Source organism: Chaetodon auriga, chromosome 16 (assembly GCF_051107435.1).
Source record: "Chaetodon auriga isolate fChaAug3 chromosome 16, fChaAug3.hap1, whole genome shotgun sequence".
Lineage (NCBI taxonomy): Eukaryota > Metazoa > Chordata > Actinopteri > Chaetodontiformes > Chaetodontidae > Chaetodon > Chaetodon auriga.
The window spans coordinates 7,823,219-7,836,517 of NC_135089.1; the positions used below are offsets into that span (position 1 = coordinate 7,823,219).

Here is a 13,299-nt window from a genome sequence, read left to right on the forward strand (position 1 = left end):
AAGAGGAATACAGAAAAAAACACTCTTCTTCGAGGTCCAGGAGTTTAATAATTCAGGAGCCTGTGAATTTGCTCAAATTTCCTCTGCGCATGACTCAATGACTCAGATAGTTTTGGAATTGCATTTGTGTACCTATGCCTATGCGGCAGTCTATTGAGAGTCATGCAAAATTTTATTGTCTGTGAAGAGCGAAAGAGATTGCAATGCATCTGGCAAGGTTTGTATGCACGCGGAGAGCAGTGCCACACCTAATAGTATCTGCATTCACTTGACAATAATATACATGCACCACTGTAAAAGAGGTGACAGACAGCCAATTACCTGAAAGCCCTTTGGATTGAGACTGCGGGGATTTTCAGAGGCCACCTTCAGCTTTCCATCCACCACTTTCATTAGGCTCTCAGTGTTCCTTACATATTGTAGATCTCTGTACGTCCTCAGGTCCAGCACCTCCATTGACTGGCTAATGTTCTGAACCTGTCAAACACACAAACACACATAGAAACACACACAACCAAATTCCCAAGACACACACACACAGAGACACAGAGGTTTTTGTGTTAATCTTACAGAAATAGATTGGATTTTTACACTCATCAATCCCTCATCAGACATGCAGCTCTGGCTTGCCAAAAGAGCTGAAGTGATTAGTTGATTTATCGATTAGTTGATCAACTATTTTTATAATCAGTTGAGCATCAGGTCGCCTTTATCCTCCACGTTGCACCGAATGACAATTGTGGAGCTGCAATGAACAACAATCAAAAGCAAAAAAATAAGAGACAAACAGCAAGAATAACCAAGATGAAAGGTGAGGAGCTTCAAAAGCAGCACAGAACAGACACACAATACAGTCATAAATTATGCAATAAAAGTCAACAGGTATCCAGTTAGGATATAAATATCCTATCTCCCGTAGCTATCAAAACAGAAGGGTAGTAGACCTACAGCTACATTATGGCAGTGTACACAGGTTAATGGGTACATATAAACTACAATGCAAACAAAATAATTCTCAGAGGAGCAAAAACATGCTGACAAGTAGGTGTTTAGTGAATCTCACTTCTCAGAGTAATCAGTTTTGCACTATGTTTAATTTTTACCTTGTACTCAGCTTGCTCACTCTTTGACAGCCCACTCTGTTGCTGCATAACCAGCCTACTGTTTCATACACCCCCTCATCTCCTGCACGTTGTCCTGAACTGGCCAGAAATCATCTGAACATTGACAAATGTTACAGTGCTGTGGTGCATATAGGCAGCTCACGTGTACATATGTCCAAGCACCCACATGCATAGACACCCACCCACACATACACCACTGAAACTCCAAGCATACAGAAGATATTTATTCAAATCTCTCCCAACAAACAGTCCTAACTCTCAAAGGTCACAGTTTGGCATAAAGTCTGTTTTGCACCAAATGCCTTGCTTGCCTACTCTTTGACAGCCCACTCAATTACTTCGTGTCCAGCCTACTGTTTTCTACACCCAGCTCATCTCCCACATGCTTCATGAACTAGCCAGGGAATATTTGGTCAGAAAACACTCTCTTCACCAATTAAAACTGATTTGACAGGAATACAGGTAGAATAGTTGGAGGAATGTGCAAGTATAAACTGTTCCACCAGCCTGGAGTCTAAACAAAAGAAATGTCACCATCCTCCTGGACTGCAATGTCAGTTGGGACTGCTCCATCTTCTGAACTGTGGTTACTGATGCACACACATTAGGCATTTCATGCTTTCTTCTGTCCACATCCAATGCCCTCTACTCTCACAATCCCCAGTTGCAGGTGTGTCTACCTCATGTCCACTGTTAAGACTCACTCTGTACCAAATCCCAAATTGTGTTTTTTGTGTATTGCATGCCACACTATCTCATTTTATCTCAACTCAGACATGCAGCCAGAGAGGTCACAGGGAGGTGAGGTGTTCAAAAGTCTGCAACGAGTGTGTTCTCACACCACCATCCTTCAGGGTCAACTCTGCTTTGGATGGCATTTTGTCTGCCTTTGCAGAAAGCTGAATAGAGGCTTTTGCGCAAGGCTGGTTTACATTCTTTGAACAGAGGGTGGTTTTGACATTGTTAGTGTAACCTTGGCTTTCTGTGTCAGGGAGAGCCTTTGTGGATCTGGTCCGCTCATATAATTCCTCTACATGCTCTGGGTTCAAATGAGGATGTCTTATCAGGCATGGTGCTATTATGTGCACACGCATACAGATCTGTATGTGGTCTTTTAACTTGTGGCTTTTGCTTGTGTGCAGCTCTAATAGCGCTGGCCCATGTTGTCCTCATTAGACTGGGCTGTGGACTGCATTTGACGGGAGCGCTTGCCTCTAATAAATGCTGTCTTACAAGCAGTGTGCATCTACAGATGAAAGTGTAAACACAATGTGAATGCTTATGAATTATCTTGAGAAGCACATCCATTAGAGTGGTATCAGGGAGAAAGACAATGATCTTCTGAGTACGCAGACTTGCCTCCTTATGGTCTTGTATTATGGATCTTGGACTTCTTGACAGACAGAGAGCAGAGGGTCTCTGTAAATGGTTGTTTCTCAAACTAGCTACGTCCGAGGGCTCGCCACAAGCGTGTGTCCTTTCACCCTTACCCTTTGTTATGTACACTGACGGATGCAGGAGCACTCACGGCAGTGATTCATTTTTCTAATGACGTGTGTTGCTGTCCTTTCCCCAAGGTTCAGAATCAATGTGAATGCTCTCACTGTTGCTAGTTGTTGTCATGATAACAACTACTTGGATTTAAATGTAACTAAACTGAGGAGCTGATTATTGATTTTAGACGTAACAGAGATGCAGCTAAGGCGTGCATCATCGTGCTATTTTCGATGACCACCTTAAATTCCATGTGAGCACTGAGGCTCTTGTGAAGCGGGGGCAACAGAGAATCCACCTTCTCCGCAAACTAAATTCATTTTCTGACAGTCCTGTCATTGTCTGCCATTTTTATCAATCTTTTATAGAGAGTCTCCTGAGTTTTTCTTTTGTCTGCTGGCGTCACAGTCAGCCTGAGCAGCATTGTTAAAACCTGTTGTAAGATCACCATATTGAAAAAAAGAGATCAGAATTCTTTCTGCAACCGACAAATCCTCCAGAAAGCAGCAAGTGTTTTGGCTTCTTCTGGACATGTTTTTGCAAGTGAATTTCTCTGTTGCCATCAGGGCATTGTTATTTTTTACCTGCTTGTAAAACAAACAGCCATTCTAAATCGTTCATTCCCTCTGCAATTTGAATGCTCTGTAGGTTTTCTTTCTTTCTTTTAGAAGTCATTGTTGGTGAATGTTTTATCAGATTTTTCTATCAATATTATTTATAGGGTCTGGTAAACACTTAGCTCCCTTGTATCATTTATTTGTTTTTGTATGTTACTGTGTTTTTTGTGCGCTAAGCTGCCCCCCCCCCCCCCCCGCCCCCCCCCCAAAAAAGCTCCACATGAGATTAATAAAGTTGTTTGTATTGTATCAACACCCACACTGTATAATACAATCCAATACAACAATGCATAATGTATTTGAAAAGGTTTTTACTGAGAATGTGTCTGGCCATCCCCAAAGCCTTATTTTTTTTTTTCTAATGCATTGTCTTATAAGGCATTGGACAGGTGATACTGTGTTAACCTGAGAATGAGGACACCTATGTCAGTAGACACGCACATAGACAAATGCATATAACAAGCATATACTGTACTGTATACACACACACACACACACACACACACACACACACACAGCCATATATCTATCTATCTAGATATATATATACATAATACACTGTATGGACTGTATTTGGATTGTACATACTTAAAACATGCAGAAACAATATTCTTTACACATAATACAGTATATAACAATTCCTATAAAGACATACACACATTCAAGCACATATCTAGGTGAACACAACCACTGAACAGCTTTATCAAGTTTGTCTATTTCTCTGCCAGAATATGCCTTCTCTGTTGGAATATGCTTCTTTTAAAGTGTGTGTGAGTGTGGATTTTGTCTGCGTGAACGTGTGCTTGAAACAGCAGCAGACAGAGACTGTCGGGGGAAAAGGCAAACTTCAATGAGAATGAATGCAATATGTGAATTCAGGTGTTTCATTGATCCATCAGGACCTCAGAGCCTATTCAGCATCTCAATTTACCACCACCTCTCCTCACAAGACCACATCAATGTCAGCCCCCTCCTGTCTTACCCGCTCTCTTCTGCTCCTCTGCTCACAGGCTTTCACTCGCTTTGTGGATTCACACTCATTCACCCATGTGCTGGTTTTGAGTGTCCACAAAAAACAACTCTGCTTTGACTGAGCTGCCACGGCCTGTCAAGCAAGTGAAAGCTATTAAGCATTATTTATCAAGTTTTTATCATTTAGTTTTGGAAAGCCAAGTAGGTAAGAATGGAACGATGCAGATGTACTGCCTACAAACCACCAATCGATGCCGTTGTAGATCTGGAGAGTCAACAAGCAGCTATGGATCTCTTTTCAGCAGAGGTCTTGTCCTGTGTGTACTCTCACCCCTTATTTGTGTGTGTGTGCGTGTGAATGTGTGTGTTTATATTCTAGACACAAGCAGGAAATTACATTTGCATACACTGCCTTGTAGGTCAATATCACTCTACCCCATGTATATAAAACATGGATTTATTGTCTGCTTGCTGAAACAGTGTTTGCTTGATTTGCTCTCTGCCTGCTTGAGGGTTTTTTTGTGTGTGTACATGTTTTTGTATAACATTACATTTATTTGCTTGTCATACACAAGTACCAACAGAAAAGAGTGTTGACTGATATTTCCCTCTTGGAGAAAGACAGAATGAGCACAAGTCTGAGCAAACAGATTTAGTGTGCACCGCATCCACTGTGTAACGCACACAAAGCATTTGCTACCTTCAATGATTTGCAAAACAGTTAATTTTCTTAATTGTTATTTAATGGATTAATATTAATAAAATAAATATTTCAAGACTATGGCTCAATGAATCCAATTTCTTGGATAAATTTAGGACATTTCTCTTATCAAGGCAAGCCACGCTTCATTTTTTAAGCAACTCTGAAACTCAAAAGGAATAGTCTTCCGATTGCCGTCATCTTCACCTGCATGATTGATCAACTGTGGGGTAAAGGAAGTGAGGTTGTTCATTTGAGCAGCCTGTACACGACAGACGGCGCCAGACATGAGCTCAGTGCAGTGTAGCAGTTTGTGTTTGTGTGTCTGCGTGGGTAACAGTCGTGTCTCAGAGTGACTGTGTTATTGACAGATGTCACCTTCTCCATGAGTTGGCGAAGCTGCCTGCTGCGTGGGTCGCGGTTACACATGTTCTGGGCTGGTGCAACCACAGTACAGATACACTTCCCATCTGCGTCCTGTGCCGAGCTGTAGATCTGCCAGCCCTCCTCTGGGCTCGGGTACAGAGCCTGCAGAAACATAGAGACATATATATCTTAGACCAAGTAAAGAAACTGGTTACTTCTGTCTGTTGTTGTTAATCTGTTGCGGCCAAGCAGACTTTTCAAAATGCATGAGGGCAGACACAATATTTTATTCTGCCAGCATGTATCAACAGTAATCTGAAAAGTGTTCCACCCTTATAAAACATTTCTCAGCTAATAAATTTATCCAGTACTTGAAAGTGTTGTAGAAAGTGTTTGGAGGAAAAAAAAAGACTCTTTAATACATTCCATATCGTGATTAGTTGTGCCCATTCTGTCACCATAAGTTAGCTGCAGAGTCATAATTTCTCCATGGCATTCTCTTCCTCTCTTGCAACACTGTCAAACGTTACTCTTCCCCAAAGGCAATTAATGGCAATTGATCCCTCCAACTACTCAAAATCTCTTGCAGTCTAATTTTAGTGTTAACTGGAGAGCAACAGAGAGAGAGAAAGAGAGAGAGAAAGTAAACAGATTGACAGAGGTGGTGCTCACAGCAAGAGAACGAGTCAGATAGAAGATAGTAGAGAGGGAGAAAATAAGCAGAAATAGGTGCAGATTAAGATAAGACAAGAACATTGGTGGAAAATACACAAAGAGATGAAAAACACAACGGCATGACAGAGATAGACTAAGATCTTGATGAAGGATGAGGAACGACAAAGACAAATGGGAGGAAAATGGGCCTTGCAAAGAAAAGAGGAAGAAGGAGGGATCAGGCCAGGCTGTGTGAAAGCAGTGCACCTAATAAGTTTGGACACAGAGAGGAAATGGAGCTGTTCGGGATCGATAATGCAGGCCGTTACCAGTGGAGGAGGGCCGAGCCTGAAAGGGTGGATGTCTCTCTCTCACTAATCCAATCAAAAGTAGTGCTGTGCGCTTGCACGCACACGCACATGTACACACAGTTTACGCAAAGGCCTGGCCCGGACGATCCGTTCATTCACACCGCATCTACACACACTCAGCATATAAAGCAAAATGTAATGAGAAAAGGAGCAGCCATTTTAGTGATGAAATTAAAGACCCATCCACATAAGTAGAAGGAAAAGGCTGGAAATAAAATCTTGCATCTCGGCTCTGTGCCGCTCTCCTGCTTTCCTCTGAGCAGTTGTGCTGTGCTCTCGTCTCCTTGGGTCGGGGGATCAGATTAAAATGTCTTGGGGGACAGGGGGACTGTGTGATTGGAGTGTAAAGTAGCAACCACCCTGCGAGCCAATGTGCTCACTGTCACATCTTGTCACTCCTGCCAATCCCTTGGCACTCCACCCCCTCTCTCCCTTTCCTCTCCTGCTCTCACCGCCTTTCCCTCTTCCTCCCTCACACTTTCAGAATGAATGCATTTTAAATCTGACTTGAAATGAATTGTGGCAAACAGACTATGGCTACGTGAGCTATATTTAAATGCTGTAATGTCAACCATGACAATAACATTATACATATCCTTTTCATATTTTATCTGTTTCATTATATTCAAGGTGTAATGAAATCATAATTTCAAACGAATGTATGTAATTAAACTTAAAAGTCAGGAGTAATATTCGATTCCCTTTTTCTATTCATACAGTACATACATAAGTAATATTTCAATATGACTGAACATCTCCTGTGCACATGAATGACTCACAGTGGAACTCATTGGCACTCTGGCTAAATTATCATTCCATTATTCTTAATATTGATGCATATTTGAGAGTCAGTGTGCAGCCAGTCCCTGCAGTGGCTTGTGCAGTTTTCTGTCAGTCAGCACCTTTCTTATCATTAGTCTTCCTGCTTTGAGGCAATCCAACATCAGAAGGCTGTTAGGTGGAGAGACGACAGAGGTCTACAGAGGCCAGAGGTGGAGTTAAAGCAAGACAAAAGAGACGGTCTCCACTGCAGAACATCCACCAATTTCTTTCAACCGCATATGACTGTCTATTTCATTATGCCATTGCCTGTGGTGGTGGGGGGTTCTTTTTCTCTGTCCTCTGTCCGCATCTCACTCACTGTCAGGACATCTGATTTATTGCAGCATGTGTGTGTGAGTGCTCATGTGTCCAACTATTTCGTGCCTCCATATATGTCTGCTGATGCACATGCAGGGACAGCACATACAGTATAAACTATCAACTGATTTTGACTATGCACTTACTTCAGTGTAGCTACTGAGCTACCCCCAGGAGGGTTTGTTTGGAAATCCCTGCAGCTGTAAGGCATGATTACTGCAAGGCTGTATGATGCAGAAGATACATATGCAATGGCTGCTATGATACTGTGGATTCTGAGGCCACAGCATGGCACACCAGCTTCTCATTACAGCTGATATCCTGTGGTGTTAACAGGTGGAGGTTAGATTTCCTCAAACAGCAGAATCCACTCAAGTTACTCACTCTGAGGGTATGTACAGCCTCCTGCATTCAATAAAATTACCTCATATCCACACATGTGGGGGTTGTGCCTCTGCACCAGATATTCACTTTTGGTTAAGAAAGATTCTTGTGAAAGGATGCAGAAGTGCGCATCAATATTTCATGCTGCTGTCAGCCTGAAAAGAAGCTGCAATTGGTGTCACACTGACTTTTTTACAATATGTTACATAGTGGGCAGTGATAAAAAAAAAAAAATCAAAATTCAACAAAGTAATATTGGAGGCATGTCAGCTCCATTATCATAATACCTTTTTCATTATCCAACATGTTTAAGCTCATGCTGCGCTCCTCATGTACTCTTCTCAAGCCAGGGAGTTTTCACAGCAACAGATCTTCTCCCCTCTTCATTAATGTTTCATAAATGCTGGGCTGAAATTAAGAGCTTATTTGAATCAGTTCCAATTTCATTACCACCCACTTATCCATTCTGCACTAACTTCCCCATTCTCATCACAGTGGCATTTTAGAGAGCAGGCGGGAAGAGGTAATTCTTAAATGTGCTTCCTCCCTATATGCTTTGTGCCTGAGCTGTTGTGAAGAGATCTATATCATCAATTCAGTTCAATTCAGTTTTATTTATATAGTGTCAAATCACAACAGAAGTCTCAGGACACTTTCCATTTAGAGTTGGTGCAGACCATACTCTTTATCTACAGATAAATCAGCACTTATTAGCAAGTGATCTCCTTGGGTGCAAGCAGTAAAGTTGAATATGTTTTGAAATGTTGGCTTATTTATGTAAATATAAGTCTGCTCTCTGCAGCAAAGACTGGGTCATTGACATTGGTTCATTTAACATCGTGCTCAGACCATTCAGCCTATCAGATATCCCATTAGTGTGGAAAAAACAACTTCCTCAGTATCTAATGCTGTGCATAATTATATTCAGTGTATGGAGAGTGAAATGACTGAATAACACTTGTGGGCAGGTCAGGCGTCAGAGTGTTAATGTTTCAGTAGCGATGATAACGCAACCGGTGCATCATCATCATGCTATCAGTTGTGACTAGCTGGGAGCACTTCAGGTCTAGGGGATAATCCTCTCCTCCAGACACAGACGGTGGTTTCAGGAGAGAGGAGGCGTTCAGTTCACTGTCCCAGAAATTCATCCATTAGATCTGAGGGATGAAATAGAATATGTAAGTGCCAGATTTGAAGCTGTCACAGTCATGGCTGCCATGCAAAAGCCCATTAAGGAAGAAGGCAGCAGCAATGAAAACAACAGGAAACCACATAGGGCAAGAGAGATGAGAAATCAATTGGGTTTGCTTGCTAAAGTGAAAATTACTCTTTAAGATTTCTGGCTTGCCCCTTTTGCACCACCAGGGTTCCCCCTGTTCCCATGACATCACATCTGACAGCCTGGGCCTATGAAGCCCCCCATCCACTGTTGGCACATCTTCTAACCACAACCTCCCATCTTCCCAATATAAATCTGATTAAAGTGGGAGTTACTGATACACTGATAGACAGAAAAGGAAGAGTTGTGGTTTTAGAAAGGCTGACAGGGGGAGAGAGAGATGGCTCTAATTTCCTCTAGCTTAGTTCAAATGCTGCCCAGTTACAATGCTGAATGACAACTCCACTTAAATCCCTGCTGAGAGAGTGGAAGAGGAGATGAGATGAGAAGGTGTGGTCATTACTAAGCTAAAAAGTAGAAATGCTATTCCCGAATTCTCCTGAACGCTGCAGACAATATGTGTGCGTGTGTAGTTTAGGGGCAATATTATGAAAACTAACTTACCAACTTGAGCACTTCCTCAGAGTGCAAATAGGCTCAGAACCCTTGTGTTGTTAATGATTAACAAAGTTCAGAGGGATTATACAATTAGACATTGGAGCTGGTGGTATCACTGTTGAGCTGCGGGATGGACTTCCTCTGGCGTTTCATTAGACCGACCCTGGAGCTGGCTGCTGTAACGCCAGAGCTAAATGAGATCATAAATCTACAGCTCTCTACTTTATGAGCATGACGGGAAGTCTATTATAACTTTCATAAGCAGCAACCAGAAGGGGCAAACAGGCAGAAGCAGGTACAGGTCCTGAGATATGTGATAGGGCTGACTGCTGCACCGTGAACTGAGCTTGCCATCACATCTGAGAAACTGCAACGCCACAGAGAACGGATGGCGCAAGAGCAGGCGAACGGAGATAAAATTGTATATGGAGAAGAAAAAAGCATTTGAGATGTAGGAGGCGTCAAGGTGAGATATTCTGAGAGTAAGCATAACAAAGAGGTAGTATCGATATAATCTATCTCGTTCTTCCGTTTCCGTCCCACAATGCCAACTTTGTTTATCCAAGTTCCTCAGCTTCACTTTCGTCTCTCTCTCCCTCTCCCTCTGCAGAACAGTGTTTCATGCCAGGCATTAACGTCGCTGAATGCTTGTCCCCAGCAAAATAGAAACATCTGTCTCTGCTACACAGAGCTCACTTCTATCATAACCATGGCCAAACAATCAGATCTCATTTTTCAAATTTGCTGGGTATTGATGTGATTGACTGCACACAAATAAACATGCAAACACACGCCCCCACTCTTCTAATGAACAATCAGTCAATACTCAATGCACAGGCCAGCTGCTGGCCTTTAAAATAAAACTCAATGAAGACCCCTGGTGAAGTCCCTGGTCTCTCCTCCTCTCAAGGAAAACCGATTACCACAATCAGCACAGCATGGTTGCCAGTCAATAATATGACTCATAAACTCATCATGCCCCTCTCCCTGCTGCCTCCTTTCTCCTCCCTGCTGCCTCTCACTCTCTCCCACTCCATCACTCCCATGACTGCCACCCCTCCTGTGTGGTGTCCTGCTCACTTTCCATCTGCAGCTCACTCGTTCCAATCCGGATCACACTTGAATGACAGTGGGGGTGGGCAGATATGTCAAGCGTTTTTTTTTTTGAAGTGCGGGGCTTGGTTTATTTAAAGGGAATTCTTGGAGAGGTGAGAGAAGATGACACTCAACAATGCTCAGCACTTACAAGCAAGCAGCTACAACTTTATACTTTTTGGAGCAGGCTGCTAGCATCATGCCAGGTGCCCCGGTGAAATGCGTCTGGCATCCGCTCTGCTGTTAGACGGCTACAAGACAGCTCTATCATGGCTGGTGTTATATAGAGGAGGGAGATGAGAGTGGCAGGGTAGCGAGTGTGAGAAAACACTGTGTAAACTGTGAGAACACAGTCAGTGCTTCATTGGAGGAAAATATGGATTGCAGAAGTGTGTGAATTGTGAGATCATTATATTGCTTTTGAAATGCAAGGCAATGACTCGGGCTTAAGTTCAGTTGGTTGGAAATTGCACTCTCATAGCGGTGAAAGAAGCATGTCAAAAACCTGATTACTAGCCCTATAGAGCCTGGGATCGATACTGCTTTGTACACAGACATCACATAATTAGCAAATGTATCAAAACTATTCAACATTATATTACAAAACTGGCATTCACTGATATTCTGGCTCTGCGCTCAGCTTCACATTGAGTAGGCAGTAGAGGACACCTGTCAGGGTCTGAACTCAAATAAATTTTGCTTGACGACAGTACGATAAACATAAAAGCCAAGTGCTCAAATAAAAATCTGCAGCAGTGTTTAATCTTTAATCCATAGCCAAGAATCGATCTTTACAATCTGCTTTATTGGATTGCACAGTGGATGTGATAAAGTTTACAGTTGCGCACCCTGACAGACAGACGCTGGGTGACCCCAATCAGATTCTCAGCCCCGGCTCTTTGTACGCTGCCATTTGTTGTTCCATGCTCCCTTTTGATGGTGAGAATATTTTCTTCACTCTTCTGCCTCACAGCTTTCTTATTTTAGATATCAAAGGGAGAGTCACCCCACACACACACACACACACACACACACACACACACACACACACAGTGCTGTTCTTTCCATGCAGTATTATGGATATACAAGTACAGCATATAATGGTTTATGATTTATTTATGCCTGTCTTGTACACACTTGTGTACACATACACAGAAAATGTATTTACTGAAAAGAAAATAAAGTGTAATGTGTCAGTAATCACTGACTGTGCTATCCAGACAGAGAGAATTACACACAGGGCAGGTCCTGCCTCAGTGGTTTATGTGTTATTATTACTGTAGAGCGGACATTATCTATCTTAATAGACTTAACTTGTAGATTAAACCAGAGCTCAATTCTTGGATCTGTCTTGTTTCTATTACATATCATACCACTGGGACCCTCCGTCTTTTTTAAAATGCATATGTATATACTCAGAAATCCCACAGTATGTATATGCCATGTATTCATATTTGTCACAAATCTCAAAACATTTCTTGGCTCAAGTATGTTCATATAGAAAAGAAACAAAACTAAACAGACGATGAAAAAGAAGCAGGAACTGGAAGGGAGTCATCGCTTCTCTGTAACAAAATGACTGATTTATAAAAATAGAATCACGTCTATAGGCCACTGCATAGTCAATCTATTTTTCCCAGTATGCTGTAAATTGTTCCAGTTTATGATTGACACACGCAGTTATTTTTTCTCCTTATAATTTCCATCCACACATTTAACGCTGGACTCTCTCGTGATAACTATTTCCCTGTAAGATTGTTTTTACCGGCCACCAGCAGTGTATCCATTAAATATTTATTTCTTTCCAACCATTCTTGAGGTATATATGCATAATATATAGTCTTAATTTCTAGGGACATTTCACTTTTAAAAATGTCTTAACGGGCATTATGTATCTTTCTCCAATAGCCTGTGATGAAAGGGCAGTTCCAGAATATGTGGCAGTAGTTTGCCTTTTGATGTCCACACTTTGTCCAGCAGACAGGAGGGTTATTATCATAGCGACACTTGTGACAGGGTGTAATAAAAAACGCTATCAGGTTTTTCCAACCACCCTCCATTCCAGCTCTTTTCTCTTCTATGCTGATGACATATCACGTAATTTGTCATTCTTAATTTTGACTATACGACGCCAAATTATGTTACGCATTAACGCACATGGAGAGCTCACAATTTCCTCCTGCTAAATGTGGGCTAAAATTAAAGTTGTTATTTCTGGTGATTAACATGTTGCAAAACAAATTCAGCAGTGCAGTGGTGACTTTTCTTTTGCTGTTAAACCTGTGTCCAAGATTTTAGGTGTTCCACACTTAAGGAATATTACTGAAATATGAAAACTATTCACACCCTTCTAATGCTCTGCTTGGACCACTCGATAGTGTGAAACCGTATGAAATGTGTTTAACTACAACCCTGATTCCAAAAAAGTTGGGATACTGAATAAAAATAAATAAAACAGAATGTGGTCATTTGCTAATCCCTTATATATTTATTCTGAATTTGATGGCAGCAACACGTTTCAAACAATTTGGCACAGGAGCAACAAAAGACTGGGACAAAAAACACCTGTTTGGAGCATTCCACAGGTAAACGAGTTCAGGTGATA

At 41.8% G+C, this 13,299-nt stretch overlaps 1 protein-coding gene across 2 annotated transcripts in view; it reads right to left on the minus strand.

Moving 5' to 3' along the window:
- Positions 1–13,299, minus strand: part of olfm2a (olfactomedin 2a) — a 43,583-nt gene that overhangs the window by 6,097 nt on the left and 24,187 nt on the right. For both annotated transcript variants that reach the window (XM_076752582.1, XM_076752581.1), the window contains exons 2-3: positions 5,286–5,435; positions 322–477 (exon numbers count right to left, since the gene is read on the minus strand). In XM_076752582.1, coding sequence (XP_076608697.1) covers positions 322–477; positions 5,286–5,435 — 306 coding nt within the window. The remainder of the gene's footprint in view (positions 1–321; positions 478–5,285; positions 5,436–13,299) is intronic.